This window comes from Chanodichthys erythropterus, chromosome 15 (genome assembly GCF_024489055.1).
Source record: "Chanodichthys erythropterus isolate Z2021 chromosome 15, ASM2448905v1, whole genome shotgun sequence".
In the NCBI taxonomy this organism is placed as follows: Eukaryota; Metazoa; Chordata; class Actinopteri; order Cypriniformes; family Xenocyprididae; genus Chanodichthys; species Chanodichthys erythropterus.
The window spans coordinates 20,090,991-20,108,291 of record NC_090235.1 but is presented as its reverse complement, the minus strand read 5'-3'; the positions used below and the strand labels follow the sequence as shown (position 1 = coordinate 20,108,291).

Below are 17,301 nucleotides of genomic sequence, written 5' to 3'. Positions count from 1 at the left end.
TAAAAATACAAGGTAATTAAAAATATTAATAAATACTGTAATAGATTATAAATAATAATAAAATAAAACTGCAAATTTTTGACCAACTTGTAGATAGACTATAGATCAACTTGTTTTCATAGAAAGGATGTGTATCCTCACCTTGTCGCTGTCCAGTGTGTTCTGTGAGGTCCTGGAGGCCAGTGAGATGGTGTCTGGCTGACTGCTGCCGTCACCCTGACTGTCCAGATCCTCTCCATCCCTGCACACATAAACACACACAGGAAATTAACTCCTAGTCTAGGAGTCCAAGTCCTAAAAATTAAGACAGAACAAAACCAGCAACAGAAAAATTAAGCTGAAGGGTAAAAAAAATAAATAAGAATATTGAAGTAAGAATAGAGATGTTTCACTGGCCTTGGGGTGTACCTTCGACCCTTGTGTTTGGCTGTGGAGGGTTTAGGGATGTGGATGGGCTCCTTCAACGCACCCTTCAGGTGCACAGTTCGCTCCTGAATCACTTCACGGATGTGCTTTATCCAGTCCTGTTTGTTCTCAATACTGGATGCCTGCGTTTACGTGTGTGGAGAAAGAAAACACAGAGAAATACACAGTGTTGAGTAAGAGTACACACTTATTTTCTGTTCTATGGTGAACTAAGGGTGGGTTAACTGTGTGGCCGTACTCACCATGGATCCATGTTTGCATCCCTGACTTAGCTTCATTTGAAATATAGAAATATACAAGATTTTACTGCTTTATAAAGTATCATATATCATACTGCATTAAATAGTGGCCGAAAAGACAGGGACAACATAAATAAACATGTTTTATGGTAATTAAGAGCCAATTTTGTCAATGTGTTGTGATGAATGGTTTATGCATTAGACATTGGCATTTTAAGTTTATCAATACAGACAAAATCTAGTTAGTATGTCATTAAGAGATTAAGAACTATGATTTAAAACTAAAAAGTATATAAACTTCTATATATATATATATATATATATATATATATATATATATATATATATATATATATATATATATATATATATATATATATATAAAAAACGGTACATGTATTCTTCTTGAACCGTACTGTACTAACGTCACGGTTTGGTTCTTGCAGTTATACAACAAATACAGTGTTACAGGTGACCCGCACTCCAATCCACAAGGGGGCACGCGTGGTAATGCAACACTCTTTGCTAACTGTCACAACAGGAAAAAGCGCAGAAGAAGAGACAATCAATGTTTACGAGTAATTTCTCAACCAGTGTTTCAGCTGAGGAAAGACATCAATAAAACAGCTTGTGAATAATATCTCACGTAGCATTACTTTTACCTCAGGCAAGTCATTCAGTGTCCACAGCATGTTTGTTCACTAGAGAAATGAACTCTAGAGGGGAGCGTTTCACTAAATACTTTTAAATAAATGTCATGAAAACATGTTACGACAATTACTGTGTAAACGATTATATTTCAAAAATGAACTGAAGTAATAATTTTATAATTAAATTTAGAAGTTAATGCAAAACTTGCCTAATTTACATGTTTTTTTATTATTTGAGTGTTGATTATTACATCTAAATAGAAATAACTGAATTTAATAGTTTGGGCTCTTTTGTTAATTGTGACCTTTAATATTATAGTAATATGCAAGCAAGGGCTTCTTGTATATGGTTTACAGCATTAGCTGAAATAGTTTTTTTATCCTTATGAAAATGTTAATTATAATTGCTGCTGTACCGAACCATGACTTCAATACCGAGGTTAATCCTGAACCATCATGTTTGTGTACCGTTACACCCCATATATATATATATATATAGTAGTTTATATACTTATATATTATATACACTTTTATATACACCCCCACACATAAAATATATGACACTGAGATTTAAGCTGAGAATTTTTCTTTGGCTCATATGACAGAGTAAACCACATATAAACTGAGAGCAAATAACTCTGAAATTTAGACACTTTGCTGAAGAAAGTTTTAAACAGTAGCTTTACAGTTTGAAAGCAGCATGCAGAAAATTAACAGTTACTTTGAGACAGAAGCCATTTGCAATGCACATACATCACCACCAGTAGAGATTATTCTTGTTTTTGTTTTTTTGGTGTACTTGTGCTTTTTTTAACATGCAGTCAGAACCAGAGACACGAGTGCTCAGATATTCCCTTATAATCAGTGTCAAGGTTTGATACAGATCCACTCTTGTTTTCGCTAACAGTCTCTTTATGATCAGCCTGAAATCTTTTATTTTAATAAAGTAATGTTAAATAACATTAACATCATCTGTGGCATGCTGTCCATTACTACAGAAAATAATTGGCATTCGTCCCTCAGTTTGTAAAAGCAAGCAAACAAGCAGTTGCCCCCATAGATTTCAATTATAAATGCATTTTTGTCAACAGTTTATTTTTTAGCTAGCTTTTACAAACTGACGTAGTAAATTATTTTCGTGGCAAGAGTCTTCACACTGAATATGTGGATCTCACAAATATACACCCTTTACTTGTTAAAGTGCACAAGCTATACAGAAATGCAACGAAGAAAGCTAGAGCAAAACAGTGCCATGCTTTTCAACAGAGCAAGAGAGAGTCACCTTGAGGACAATCTTGTTGTCTGAAGTTGGGGTCCGTCCAACCCAGAGTGCAAATTTACATGGATCTCCTTCCACGTGCTCAGTAACACCCAGTTCAGAGGTCTGCAGTCAGAACAAAGCATTTAAAACAACCAGATCTGCTGCATAAGAAGATGTTGTAGTGATTTAACCCTGCTGTGAAACTTACAAAAAGCTTGCTCTTATAGATGTACTTGCTCCTGCCATTTGAGTCTTTAACCTCCTTGCTGAAGATCAGTGACATCTCGAAGAGGAACAGGTGACGTTCCCGTCCCTTACGGATCAGGGTCTTGGGATCCCAAACCTGGAACGCCTCCTGCAGGATCAGTTCTCCCTGGGATTCGATGTTCTCGTCAAACCCTGAAGACATTCAGTGTAATTAGGACCTGTTGCATCCGCCTCTTTCGTGTGCTTGCATGTCTATGTGTGTCCACTCACCTTCCAGCATGCTCAAGTGCATGGCATCGTTGGCTCTCTTGGGAACACTTAGCATGACCTCCAGGCCATCCTTGATTTCACCTTTGCCTTCCTCGCAACATGTCAGGAGCTCCTACAAACACAAACTGACTTGTATTACCACTGAGCTTTTAAATCAAATCAGTCTGTAAGTTTTCGGGATGAATACAAGATGTTTTTACCTTGAGGAGCAGCTGGTACTTGGTTATTCTCTGAACAGGTTTGATGAGGTATGATGAGATAGAGTTGGCCAGACGATGCCTCTGCTGGATTTCCTGTAACAGGAACATCAATACAATTTCACAATTGGCCACTGACAGGAAGACACAAATGTTCAAAATTAATGCAATACATTAAAGGATTAGTTCACCTCAGAATTCAAATTTCCTGATAATTTAATCACCCTCACGTCATCCAAGATGTTCATGTCTTTCTTTCCTCAGTCGAAAAGAAATGAAGGTTTTTGAGGAAAATATTTCAGGATTTTTCTCCATATAGTGGACTTCAACAGTTACCAATGGGTTGAAGGTCCAAGTTTCAGCTTCAAAGGGCTCTACACAATCCCAGCCAAGGAATAAGGGTCTATTCCTCGTCTGGGATCATGTAGAGCTCTTTAAAGCTGCAATTTGGACCTTCAACCCGTTGGTCCCTGTATGTCCAGTATATGGAGAAAAATCCTGGAAAGTTTTCCTCAAAAACCTTAATTTCTTTTCGACTGAGGAAAGAAAGACATGAACATCTTGGATGACATGGGGGTGAGTAAATTATCAGGAAATTTGAATTCTGAGGTGAACTAATCCTTTAAATCATAACAGAAACATTTCTCACATCAAAGTATCCTCCAGCATGCTCAAGAATAAGCTGAGTGGAGTCTGGTTTGTTCTTGCAGTAGTTCACGTACATCTGGAACTTATCAGCCTGCAGAAACACAAGACACATGCATTTTTATGGTCTGAAAGCAGCAGATACAATATTAATATTCAAACACAGTTAACTCTACTCACCCAGGTCACAAAACAGTGGCCCACATCTTCAGGAAGCTGCTCGTACTTCTCCAGCTCTTTGAGGAATATACTGGTGACAAATAGAGACAGAAAGAGGAGCGATACACATGAGTTACTTCTGGAGGACAGGAAACTACTTCACTGGATGCCTAAGGAGAGGATCGATTCAGGCTCAAAGCGTTCGCGTTATAAGTGAACTCACTTGTGATGGAACTCGTAGAGGTCTTGCATGTTACCAAAAATGATGTGCTCTTTGTTGACGATCCCTGGTGGGATCTCCTCCACGCCACTGGTCATCTCCCAAAGATATGTCTGGATGAATAAGATTTAAATTGATCGATTTATTTAAATCATTGTCTGACATATTATTTCATGACAAAAGATCCAAATAGAAGCTTGAATAATGTTTTTTTTTTTTTAAATGACTGAGCCAAAACACACTAATATATAATAAAACACTCACGTCCATGCACTCTCGCAAGTCTCGCACATAAGCTTTTTCTGTCTGGATCAGCTCAGCCATGATGAAGCTATAAAAATTGAAAACAAATCAGAATGTGTAAATCTGCCTAATAGATCTAAAAGTCCAAGAATTCTTTGAATACAGCAAATAAGACATACTCCTTCCTGCGGGCGGACTTGCGCTTCTCTTCGTTAAGCTCGTGGGCAGCATCTCTGAGTTTGACCTCTGACCCTGGAGCACTAGCTGGGATGATGTCCAACTGCAAGTCTTTACTCTGGAAATGAAAAAACTTATTTTAGTCCCACAGACTTCTAACTGCATATTTCTCACAGTACGATTCTCACTATGTTTTCATGCACAAAAATAATCTGAAATTAACTGGAATAAGGTCATATTCTGATTATGTGAGCATCATGTAAACATGCTAACCCCCCGACAAAAAGGCAGCAAGTAAATAATCTGGTTTCTAGAAATCTGATCGCAACAGATGTCACATGGCAGAATTTTGAGTCATAAACACCTTATTCTGAATATCCAATGCGATATCCATCCAAACAGAGGTAATTATTGGTGATATTAGATACAGGCAGTTGTAAAAAGTAGTGTTATTGACAGGTTTGTTATAAACAAAAACTATTAAAATGTTAACGTTTTTGTTGAACTGAAATAAAGCAGAAATGAAAAACTTAAACTTTAAAAAAAAACGTTATTAAAATAAGTTGAAGTACTAACATTTCTGAAGTAATTTTCTATTATTGTTCAAATCATCCCCCAGGCCGGATTGGACACCGCCGTGGGCCATACGTTTGACACCCCTTCTCTAAACCATGTGCACTCATGAGAATGTGGTATGATCACATATCACAATATTAAGAGAAGAAAACAACATACTGCTTTGTTTGAGTCTGAAGAGATGCCGAGGGCTTTCTCCAGAGACGTGCGATACTTGTCCATGCGAAGGGAGAAGTCTCGATAGCGTTTGTCCACGGCCGTGACCCATTTCTTAATCTCAGCGGCATGGGAGTGGCCCTTATCACAGAACCCATCTGCCAACTGTATCAGCAGCTTCACCCGCTCTTTGGTTTGCTGAGGACACAGGGACAGAATCAGCGTTAGATAACTGCAGGGTTAAAGGTGCCGCCCAGGTGCTTGTCATCTCTGTGGTGCTGTTGTACCTTGGCTGTGATGTGGAAGTCCTCGTGCTCCTTCAGAAGCTCCTGTGTGTGGTGGATGCTGGAGCCCGTGGAGGTGTGTGTGGACAGATAGAACTCACCGGTGTCGTGGATCCACTCCAGAGCCTGGACAATAAGAAAGAAAAACGTTAAAATGCTGCCTGTCGAAGTGTCATGAAGCCACCCTGTTTAAGTACGGCTCGTTCACACCTCAGATTTTAAAAAAAAGACTAAGATTAAAGCTGTGGAAAAGTTGGGAGTGTTGAGGGTGGGAAGAGGGGAGACAACAACCAATCAAGCACAGACCTACAACACAGTCATTATACAGACAAATGAACATTTAAATGTGAGCGGGGGAAATACAAGCAAATAAACAACAGTTGGGGGCACCTTGATGTATTCTAAAAATACAATCCTACGACAACAAACTCACAAAAAGTTTATTATTAGAGACTACTAACAACTAACATGAACAAATCAAATACGTTCTGATAAATTATTCTTAGAAATATATAAAAAAAAAAAATTAAATAAAAAAATCAGCATTATTACTTTTCAGAGATATTGAGTAAGAAAAGGTCTAATAATATTTTCAGTACATTTATGAGCACTACAGTTTAGCACAGAAAGAATAAAGGCATAGTTACTTTTTGTCCATTCTTCTTTGATTTTTCGGTCTACATCATTGTCTTCTGTGTATCAGAATAATTCAGCGCGTTCATGATCACGCTGTATCAGTGTCCTTATTTGCACATATATATTTCATTTGAAGAAGACATGATGAAATACGTATGCAGACACGGTGCTGGTTCATGTTTGGAGCGGGAGAGTATGTGAAACATGTCCATAAAAACTTGAAACACACTTGCTCCAGTCAGGACATGAACTGTGATCAGTGTTGTGAGTGTTGTAAAACTCATCTGCACAAAAAACCCTCTCATACATGTGTTGTTACGTATTAAATACAGTTACAGTCATATTTTGCACGTGTTGGTAGTCACACTCCAGCTCTGAACGCATCGTGGGGAAAATGCAAACAACACTTTTGTGTTACTGTACTGAGGAAACATACACTTACGACACATTTGTCTGAAAGGCAACAGCACAAAGCTGAACAGGCAGAGGAGAACAAATATCTTTTGTAATATTTGAAATCTCTGATGTAATGCGATCTCATGCATAATACAGCGTAGTGATCGGATTAAAAGAGTTCATTCTCATAAATAGTGCACAGAAAAGCTCAGAAACCAATGACGTAGACGTGTAGTCTCCACTACAGCCAATCACCACTCCAAATGCATGCATATACTTCACTTTATGTTGTATTTGTGACTTTGTTTTTTTTCTTTTCTTTTTTAAATCATAATAAACGTAATGAGTGCTATTGTGGTTTTCATTGATGTGCAACCTGTACATATCGGTTAACATCTCAAAAAAATGTTTAACGGTTTCATGACCCTTTAACAAGTGTGTCTCAGACAGCGAGGTAAAACATTGCTAAAATAAAAAAATAAATAAATTGCTTAACTTAAGATGTTTTTAAACGTTTTGGAAAGAAGTCTCATATTCTGATTTGCTGCTCAAGAAACATTTATTATTATTATTATTATTATTATTATTATTATTATTAGGAATGCACCAATACGAAAATTTTGGCCAATTCCGATAACTCATTTATTTGAAAACCGTTAACCAAAGCCTGATTACAAAAACAAAAGTCTCACCATTAAAAGCCATGTCCAAAGCACAATTATAATGTTCTCATTATAACATTATTCAGCCGTAATGACAGACTTGTGCTGCACATGTTGCACTTAACTGTAAGTGATTTCAATCATATTTCAAGCAATTCAAAACCATAATGGATGACACTGCACATCTAACTTATCTCAGCTGAAGGAAATAATCCATTATTTATCGGCTTTAATATATCGGCTAAAATTTCTTATCAGTCCGATAACGATAACATTAAAAATGAACTTATGTCGGCCGATACTGATATGGTGGCCGATATATTGTGCATCACTAATTATTATCAATGTTGAAAACGGTTGTGCTGCTTCATATTTCTGCATTTTATTTTTTAGGATTCTTTGATGAACAAAGTTCATAATAACTGCATTTATTTGAAACAGAAATCTTTTGTATCATTATACATGTCTTATTGTTAATTTTGATACATTCAATGCATCCTTGCTGAATAAAAGCATTAATTTCTTTGAAAAAATTTATAATTTTTTAATCTTACTGATCCCAAACTTTTGAACAGTAATGTATAAATATGTGCACGATTATGATATTTTAATAAACAGGCCTTTCACATATATTTATTGTTCACGTGATTATCCGAACAAACACTATGACTCTATTGTGCAGATTTACAAACCAAACACGCAAACTACAAAAAAATCATTCAAATTTGTTTAGTTTTTTGAACAAATTAAACAAATAAAAACACACCAAAAAAGGCAAAAACAAAACAAAAACATTTGTGCTGCTTTTTATGCGTTTTCAAAATTGTCAAGTTTCCCTGTGCTGTTTATGGTAATAATGAATTTCAATGTTTAATTTTCGTTTACTTTATGCCCTGGTACATAAAGCATAACAACTTGAGAACCACTGTTTAAAAACACAGCTTTCACATGACTAAACCAGCACAGTGGCCAGTTGCATTGTTAAGAACTAATCTGACCAACTAGCAGTTAACTAGGGTGTAATAACCTAAGTCTTATTTTTCAGATTCAAATTAGACCAATCTACATTTTTATGTAAATAACTAAAAGTTATGACCAATTTTAAAGAGAAAAAAACTAGATGACTAACTTGTAAGTCTAGTCTAAGCAGTTTATGCAACCAGCCACAGGAATGAACTGAATAGACATGCTATGGCATTTGAAGACATGCACATCCAAACACACACGCGTACAAACAGAAGAGGAAAATGGTAAATAATTTAAAGTCTCAGTGCATCTTAAATATAGGCATGGCAGCGAGTCACAAGCCTGTCAGTCTAATAATCAGACTGATCAGACATCAAAAGGAACAGATGGAGAAAGAGAGAGACATCAAACCTGTTTGGCACTGCGTTCAAACACCACATACTGCTGACACTGGTCCAGCCTCCTCTTCCTCATCGTCCAGAAGTGCAGGACCCGATTCTCCCTTTGCAGCAACTCATTCAGGATATCTACAAAATCACACATGATCATTCTTAACCATGATGCACACTGTATTTGAACACCAGACCAGATCTTTAACAACATGAGTACGTCACTGAAATCATGCTAAACCTTAGAGCTGCATGATTCTGGATAAATTCAAAAAAAAAAAGATCACGATTCTCCCACAATTCTTAATAGACATGGGTTTGAATGAATGATTCGATGACTTACTCATAAAGCGATACTCGTTTCATTACTGGATGAATCAGCATTTTTGAATGAATCACTTCAATGACTGATTCAATGACAAACACATTTTTTAACAGTCACTTGTCGCCACCAACTGGCATAATGTAACTGATATAATCTTTATTCGACATGTCAAGTTACTTTCAAAAGGTTATTTATTCTATTTTGACCAGACTTATATTCAAACTATTACTGCGGCAGACAGGTGAATTACAAAGTCTTGTTTTATAAGTCAATATATTGTTTATTTCTTTAATTATATTGTTTAAATTTCACTGATGGTAAAAAAATAATAAAACTTATTATTAATATTGTTATTTTCATACCATCAGTGTAATACAAAAAATAAACATATATATAGATATATATATATAGATATATAGATATATATAGATATATATAGATATATATATATTGTTACACACACACTTCTATTATTATTGTATAAAATTCATGCATATTAAAATCATTATTTTTACATTGATAAAATAAAATAAAATAATTTAATATAATTATAAATTAAATGGGTAATTATACTGCTTGAATTGCACTCATGGTAGTAAAATAATAATAATAACAACAACAATAATAATATACATATTACTATAAATATTATTATTATATAGAATCCATGTATATTTAATTAAAATATTTTTTACATAAATTTAACATTTAAATTTTTTAATTACAAAATGATAAATTAAGTGGATAATTCAATCTTAAAATGCTTTCATGGTAGAAAATACATTATTATTATTATTATACGACTAAATGGCATATCTGATAAAATTATATTTACATAATTATACTTGATTTTAAAATTTAAATTTAATGTACACATCTATAAATTAAATTACTTTTACATCAATAATTTGGCAAAATGAATGCTAAATTGACATCACTAAAGATAAAATCTCTATACCAGTGGATGCACTTAACAGTGTTGTGTGTGTATGTGTGTGGCATGAAGGCAAAGGGACAATTCCCAGTGGAGTAACACTGCCACCATTCTCCAATAAGCTGCCATCTCTGTGCGGCGGAGGCCTGACCCATTTACGCTTTCCTTATCTGAGTCATTGTAAGCACACTCAGAACAGGGCCACATTCACAATGCACACATTCTAAACTGGGCTAAAGTGGGCCAAAGTGGGCCAGCTGCTGAAACTCAGTGAGGATGCAGCGTACAGGTCGGCCACTAGATGGCATACCAGAGCCATTTCAGAATGTATGCATAACGTATGATCAACAAGCACTGTAGTTAAACCCCTATAGGGAAGAAGGACTGTTTTGTCATGTCCCCAGAGAGGCAGCAGAGGGAAGACTGGTAAATAAGAGGAAAACATGCGGAGAGGCAGCATCTGTAGCCTTGTGGCTTGAAATACTACAGACACCATGTGTTTATTATATGTCTCTATGGAATAATTGATTCTGATTGGTCAGTTGTGGTGTTCTACAATCAAATATTTTTGCATAATGTCCACTTAACTGTAACTGACTGTTACCAGGCGACGTCTCTTGTATCAATTCACAGCCTTCTCTTTCTCACAAAATAAGATAATTTATACTAAAATCAATACTTCCTGTCCATTTATTAATACTTTTGGTACATACCTGTGTTATGAGCAGGATAATGTACAGTTTGACAATATATTATCCTGGTAATACTTTCTTTTGTTAAAGTCACCAAGAACAATACTTCCACAGCATAACATTAATCATAGCTAATGTTATTCTTGGCATTTGTACATTTTGATAGCTAATGTTATTCTTGGCATTTGTACATTTTGAGATCAAAAGTTCTCTCTGGTAACATTCGTTAATGCACCGTAAGTGAACTAACATGTACATGAACATTTCTATAAACTAACAAAGATTACTGTAAAAATGTACCGTTAGTTCATGTTAGATAATGCATTATAAAATGTTACCATTATCCTTAATGTGACATTTCTGAGTCATTATCCGGACCATTTTGATGTAAAGCTGTGGGCCATGACTCACTTTTGACCTGCTGCTCTGGTGCTTTGACGTGACTCAGCATCCCCGGCATACTGACACTGTTTCTGTGCATGTACTTCAGGAACACGTCGGCATTTCGCCTGGCCAAGGTGCATGCCTGAAACACGGAGAGCAACAAGAAGAAATTAACAAATTACCCAAACAGGCTATCTGCAGGGGGGTCAAAATCAAATTTAAGACTTTTTAAGGCCTGCACAAATAAAAATAATATTGTGTTGGGGGAATGTAGGTCAATGTTTATGGTAACATCCTAAACCATAAAATCACTGTAAAAACAATGATTTAAAAATATTTACCATTCAAATAATACAAATTGAGACAAAAATTAATTATAAACCTCAAATTTCAGACTTTAAACCATTTTTTTAAAGAAAAGGGATGTCATATGTATGTATATTATATATATATATATATATATATATATATATATATATATATATATATATATATATATATATATATATATATATATATATATATATATATATATATTTTATATATATATATATATATATTTTATATATATATATATATATATATATATATATATATATATATATATATATATATATATATATATTATATATATATTATATATATTATATATGAAGAGTTTCGTTGCAAAACGAGATAAATCCGTTTTTAACATTTTTGTCAAAACATGTTTATTATTATGTTATTATGTTATTATTTTGTTTTATGGTGCTACTTAGCTGTATTTTTTAAGTTATGAAGGTTTAAATCAAAACAAACCAACTGCAGTTGAACTGATATTAATTGGAATGCACAACCAAAAAACAAGATTTTTGAAAAATTAAAAAAATGGATTTATCTCGTTTTGCAACGAAACTCTTCTTATATTTTATATATATATATATATATATATATAATATATATATATATATATATATATATATATATATATATATATATATATTATATATATAATATATATATATATATAATATATATATATATATAATATATATATATATATAATATATATATATATATATATATATATATATATATATATATATATATATTGTATATATTGTATATATAATATATATAATATTATATATATATATATATATATATATATATATATATATATATATATATATATATATATATAATATATATACACATATATATATATATATATATATATACATATACACACACACACACATACATACACACACATTAAGGACCTGTGGGGACCTGCAAACACTGGCAAAACAGATATGTATCCTCTGTTACCTTGAGGAAGGCCTCTTTCTGCTCCAGGTGCTTGCTGATCATGGGGCTGACGTGGTCAGTTTCACAGTTGGGCCCGAGTTTGTCCGCTCCTCCGCACCAGTCCTCCTCACGCTTGTACTCCTGCTCCAGACTCTCCAAAACACTACATACCTACAGCACAGACAGGAAGATGAGCCTTCAAATGCCTGTTGGGCTTTTAAACTTATTACAATATGAATTATAAAAAAGTCCTGAATTTTGGTTGATCAGTAAATATTCTCTATTACTTAGTAACTTGTGAAACGTCAGTCACCCAAACTCTTCTACCGACCTGTTCGGAGGTCTTGTAGAAGGCCACGGATGCGTTGACCAGCTTGAGCCGGTCCTCCATCTTCAGCATGAGCTGCTGCCAGTGGGAGGCCACATTCTCTGCGCAGTCTCGGATCATGTCCATGTCGTAGTGATTAGCCTGCAGCAGGGCCTCGGCTTTCTGCTGGACCTGTAGGGCGCTTTGATGGGTTTTCTATGGAGAGGAGGAGAAAACATGTCAGATAAGACAAAAATAAAGACTAATACGATAGAATAGATGGGCAGGAGTCAGATGGCTTAAGACAACGGAGGCTAAGATACAGCTGATAGTTGTCCATACTTTGTGGAAGAGTATTCAGTAGAGAAAAGGCTAGAATGGGAGTCTGATGGTTGGAGGAAATGAGAAGACTCTGCTGATAGGCACTCTTTGTGCCTTCAGGTTCCCAAGAGCGATTCAGTGACAGCGGATCTGATGTTATCCTGGTTCTTCATTAAAAGAGGGGAAGTGGAAAGCAGGAGCACATGAGGCTCAGGTCATTTCAGGATCATCTCTGAGCTCGAGATGCAGATAAACAGTCAACTGAAGCACCGATATGTTCAGGCATTAGGAGGATTTGTGTTGCTGTGTTTCTCCTACACTTTCAAGTTCAAAGCTGAATTTTCAGCATCATCACCCCAGTCTTCAGTATCACATGATCCTTCAGAAATCATTCTAATATGCTGATCTGCTGCTCAAGAAACATTTCTTACTATTATCAAAGTTGTGTTGCTTCATATTTTTGTGGAAATCATAATACTTTTATTCAGGATTATTTGATGAATATAAAGTACAAAAGAACAGCATTTTGGAACATTATAAATGTCTTTACTGTCACTTTTGATCACTTTAATGTGTCTTTGTTGCATAACCGTATTCATTTCTTTAAAGTAAAAAAAATCTTACTGACCCTATAAAATCTTACTGGTAAACTATTAAAAAGTATAAAAAGTATTTTAAAAATGATAAAATGATAAATCAAACAATTGTGGTGTAGTCACGTACAGTATTACATAATAAATATATATATATATATATATATATATATATATATATATATATATATATATATATATATATATATATATTTATAAAAGTTATTGTACAGTGTGAGTGTACAGTTGAGAAATATGAGATATGGTATATGGGGGAAAAAAAGAAAAAAAAAAGGAAAAATGTAACTCAAAATATCACAGAATCTCTTTATCATGCGTCAATTTCCAAACACATGATTTATAAAATTATTCAAAAAGTGAGAAAATATAATTTAACTGTATTTAGGACACATAAATGCTAGGTATGAAATTAGCTTAAGCAAGACAAAGGAGTCAGCCGTTTAATTCCAGAAATGTATCTAATATTATTTGCACCATAGAATGGTGTTAAACATAATACATAAACTGACATGTGGTGGAAATGACATTTGTCGGTTCAGAAAAAGACTTCGCTGTTGGTCACTGTTATACAAATTAAAAAGTAGTAGTGTGAAAAGTGAGTTTATGTTTGTGGTCCACAGTTCAAAAAGTGCCCATTAGTTGAATGCTAACAATAATTAAGGGTCTATGATAAGAAAAAAGCAGGAAAATTGTGAAAAATGAGAAAATATTAAAAAGGAAAAGGTTTGAAGCAAAATATAAGTAGCACTGACCTCGATAGCATGCTGGAACTGCTCGTGCTCTCTCTGCAGCTGCTCAGCTTCTTGAAGGGAGCTGGCCGTAATCAGTCCAGCATTCAGCATTGATTCACCATTACGGATCCAACCCAGAACCTGCAACATGCAGAGATATTAACAAAGACAAATCGACACATCGGTGCAGTGTAATATAGCATTTTTCAAAAACAGTACGTACATACTGTAGTACATACTGAGCGGTATGCAGTAAGTAGTAAGGAAGTATTCCATTCTGAAAATAGCCTGTGCATTACCTGTTTGACTTCTGCCTGTAGGTGGCGCAGTTGCACACACTGCTCCAGGTGTCTGCGGTGCTGCTCTGCAGCCACGTCCAGCTCTTGTTGCTTCTCATGTAGAAACTCCAGTAGATCCTGAACACGGGTGGCCATGTCCACATCACGGTCACACAGCAACTCGACACCTGGAAAACGAGACAAAACGCCACATTCTTAGCTCTCAATTTATTCCATAACAAACATCATGAAGCCATTGGACTGAAAAAGTTAAATGGAAAAAAAAAAAATATTCATATGTTCACCAAGACAGCATTTTTCTAGGGTGGGGGAAAAAAGAAAAGAAAAAAAAAAAACAGTTAAAAAAACAGCAATATTTAAAATAGTCTTCAGAAATCTTAATAATATACTGATTTAGTGCTGATCAATGCTGAGAAGAGTTATATTATTTTTGTGAAAAATGGGATACATTTTTCAGAGCTCTTTAATAGAAAGTTCAAAAGCACAGCATTCATAAGAAACAGAAATCTTGTCTTTACTTTTGATCAATGTAACATCCTTGCTGAAATAAAGTATTAATTTCTTTCAAAAGTTCACCAGAAGTGCATATAGCTATAACAAAAAATTATATTTTACATTATCATATTTGACTCACCGGACGCCTGCACCTCGTTGACGTACTGCAGAAGTTCCTGGCCCTGGTGGATGACATGGAAGGCGAGGTTGTTCATGGTCAGGGCTTTATCCGCATGGTGCTGCAGTCTCTGTTCGGCCAGCGTCAGATCTTCTGTGTCAAAGTCATTCATCTGCTGTGACAGCTCCTCATTCCATGAGTCTAGATCAGAGATAATCTGGAAAATAAGAAACAACATATGTGTTCAGTCTGAGAGTCTCAGATGCCATTACTAATGGGCAGACACAGCGAGATCACCCAGGACAAGAAACAGAGTGACCTGTCCTGCCTTGCAGCAGAGATAGCGAGACAAAGAGTAATCACTTTTGGGTGCAGATCATCCTTGGCAGATCCTTGAAGATTGCTGCTTATTAATTGCTAGCAAATCATATTATACACCAGGGAGTCACTAACTATGTGCTGATGGGAATATTGCCCTAGTTTAAGGAATAGCTTATTAAAAATGAGGATTCCGTCATTACTTACTCTCCATCATACTAGGGTTGGGAAAAAAAACGATTCCATTTCTGGAATCAGATACTTGTTATAAAATTAAAATTTTGATTCCTCTTATCGATTAATTTGTGTGATTTAATATGACTTTAAACCATCCAAGCACAAGACCAACAAGCAGAAAAAGTGATTTTAATGCCATTTTAAAACATTCAAGCACAAACACACACAAAAATGTCAAAATACCCTCGTAAACGCAGTCTGTTATGTCTTAAATGAACAAAAAAAAAAAAAAGAAGAAAACGCATTAGTAGATTGAACAGTATATTGAATCCGTGCAGCTCTTAAAGTGACAGCAGCCTAAAATTCCTGTCTAAAAACGTGAGACGCAGCGCTCAGAAATGGTTTAAAAAAAAACGAACGCATTGCAGAATGCAAGGGTCTTGAGACGTGCTTTTGAGACGTGATGCAATAACGAACAAATAAAACAGCTGCCACGCCAACTTGCTACTGTAAACAGAAGCAGTTCTTCTGATTGGTCCACTGTTTTGGAACTGACATTGATGAGCGGCGCAGCATGTAAAAGTTAAAATTCTTTTAACTTGACACAGGATCTTAAAAACGCGGCACTCATGTGCGAAGCGCTTCAAAAGAAGCGAGACGTGAGCGTAACGGTCATACACATACATTTACAAAGAAAAACAATGGAAAATTGAAATACAAAAGAAAAAAAAAAAAAGAAAAAACTCCCTTTTCTTTACTGAATAACTATATTTGTAATGTATATTTTATTTATCGTGCAATGTTATTCTACATTTGAATACCTTAAAATCTTAAGCTACACTGAAATGTTTTGCAATGTAATGTGAATGATATCTACGTTGTTTTTTTTGTTTGTTTTTTATTACCATATTGGAATCAAAATTAGGAATTGATAAAAATCATAATTGAAATTAGGAATCGATAAGAATCGGAATCGATAAACAGAATCGAAATTGTTAAAATTCAAAGGATACCCAACCCACTTTTTCTTCTGTGAAACACAAAGTTATGGCTGCTACTTCCCATATAATTAATGAGGATTCAAAGTTTGAAAAGACACGAGGGTGAGTAAATAGATAGAATTTTCTATTATTATACCTTTAAAACACATACTGTTCCTAACAAATACACAGTGAACTCACGTCAATGGCATCCCTCTCAAAGATCCTGAGCTGGAGGAAAAGCTCCAGTTTGATCTTCCTCTCCTGGAAGAGCTCTTCCATCTGAGCCTGAGCCTCATCCAGCTGCTGCAGGACGCTCTCAATGTGGTTGATGGAGCTGTTGTGAGGGGTCTTGTTGCTGGAGATGGCCGAGTCTCTGCAGGAAGATGGCGCAAGAGCCGTTACAGCAAAGGTATATTTGCTCTAGTGTCTGCAGGCGATACACAAAGAAACATTAACTTCTTACAATAATGTCTTAGGGGGAAATCAAAGCTGTAATTAAAATGGAATTTTTTAAGGAATGTTTGGAATTCTAAAGACCAAGTCTGATGGAATTT

General features: G+C 35.0%; 1 protein-coding gene across 15 annotated transcripts in view; it reads right to left on the bottom strand.

Moving 5' to 3' along the window:
- Nucleotides 1–17,301, bottom strand: part of trioa (trio Rho guanine nucleotide exchange factor a) — a 122,617-nt gene that overhangs the window by 21,737 nt on the left and 83,579 nt on the right. For 7 of the 15 annotated variants that reach the window (XM_067412369.1, XM_067412370.1, XM_067412372.1 and 4 more), the window contains exons 14-36: nucleotides 16,946–17,120; nucleotides 15,291–15,486; nucleotides 14,941–14,955; nucleotides 14,657–14,823; nucleotides 14,379–14,498; nucleotides 12,716–12,907; nucleotides 12,406–12,555; nucleotides 11,122–11,236; nucleotides 8,782–8,897; nucleotides 5,714–5,836; nucleotides 5,430–5,624; nucleotides 4,697–4,812; nucleotides 4,539–4,605; nucleotides 4,278–4,387; nucleotides 4,076–4,145; nucleotides 3,900–3,989; nucleotides 3,254–3,346; nucleotides 3,054–3,165; nucleotides 2,785–2,975; nucleotides 2,598–2,699; nucleotides 669–698; nucleotides 397–548; nucleotides 142–241 (exon numbers count right to left, since the gene is read on the bottom strand). In XM_067412369.1, the coding sequence (XP_067268470.1) occupies nucleotides 142–241; nucleotides 397–548; nucleotides 669–698; nucleotides 2,598–2,699; nucleotides 2,785–2,975; nucleotides 3,054–3,165; nucleotides 3,254–3,346; nucleotides 3,900–3,989; nucleotides 4,076–4,145; nucleotides 4,278–4,387; nucleotides 4,539–4,605; nucleotides 4,697–4,812; nucleotides 5,430–5,624; nucleotides 5,714–5,836; nucleotides 8,782–8,897; nucleotides 11,122–11,236; nucleotides 12,406–12,555; nucleotides 12,716–12,907; nucleotides 14,379–14,498; nucleotides 14,657–14,823; nucleotides 14,941–14,955; nucleotides 15,291–15,486; nucleotides 16,946–17,120 (2,797 nt within the window). The remainder of the gene's footprint in view (nucleotides 1–141; nucleotides 242–396; nucleotides 549–668; nucleotides 699–2,597; nucleotides 2,700–2,784; nucleotides 2,976–3,053; nucleotides 3,166–3,253; nucleotides 3,347–3,899; nucleotides 3,990–4,075; nucleotides 4,146–4,277; nucleotides 4,388–4,538; nucleotides 4,606–4,696; nucleotides 4,813–5,429; nucleotides 5,625–5,713; nucleotides 5,837–8,781; nucleotides 8,898–11,121; nucleotides 11,237–12,405; nucleotides 12,556–12,715; nucleotides 12,908–14,378; nucleotides 14,499–14,656; nucleotides 14,824–14,940; nucleotides 14,956–15,290; nucleotides 15,487–16,945; nucleotides 17,121–17,301) is intronic. The other 8 variants (XM_067412371.1, XM_067412376.1, XM_067412384.1 and 5 more) reach the window with 3 other exon arrangements.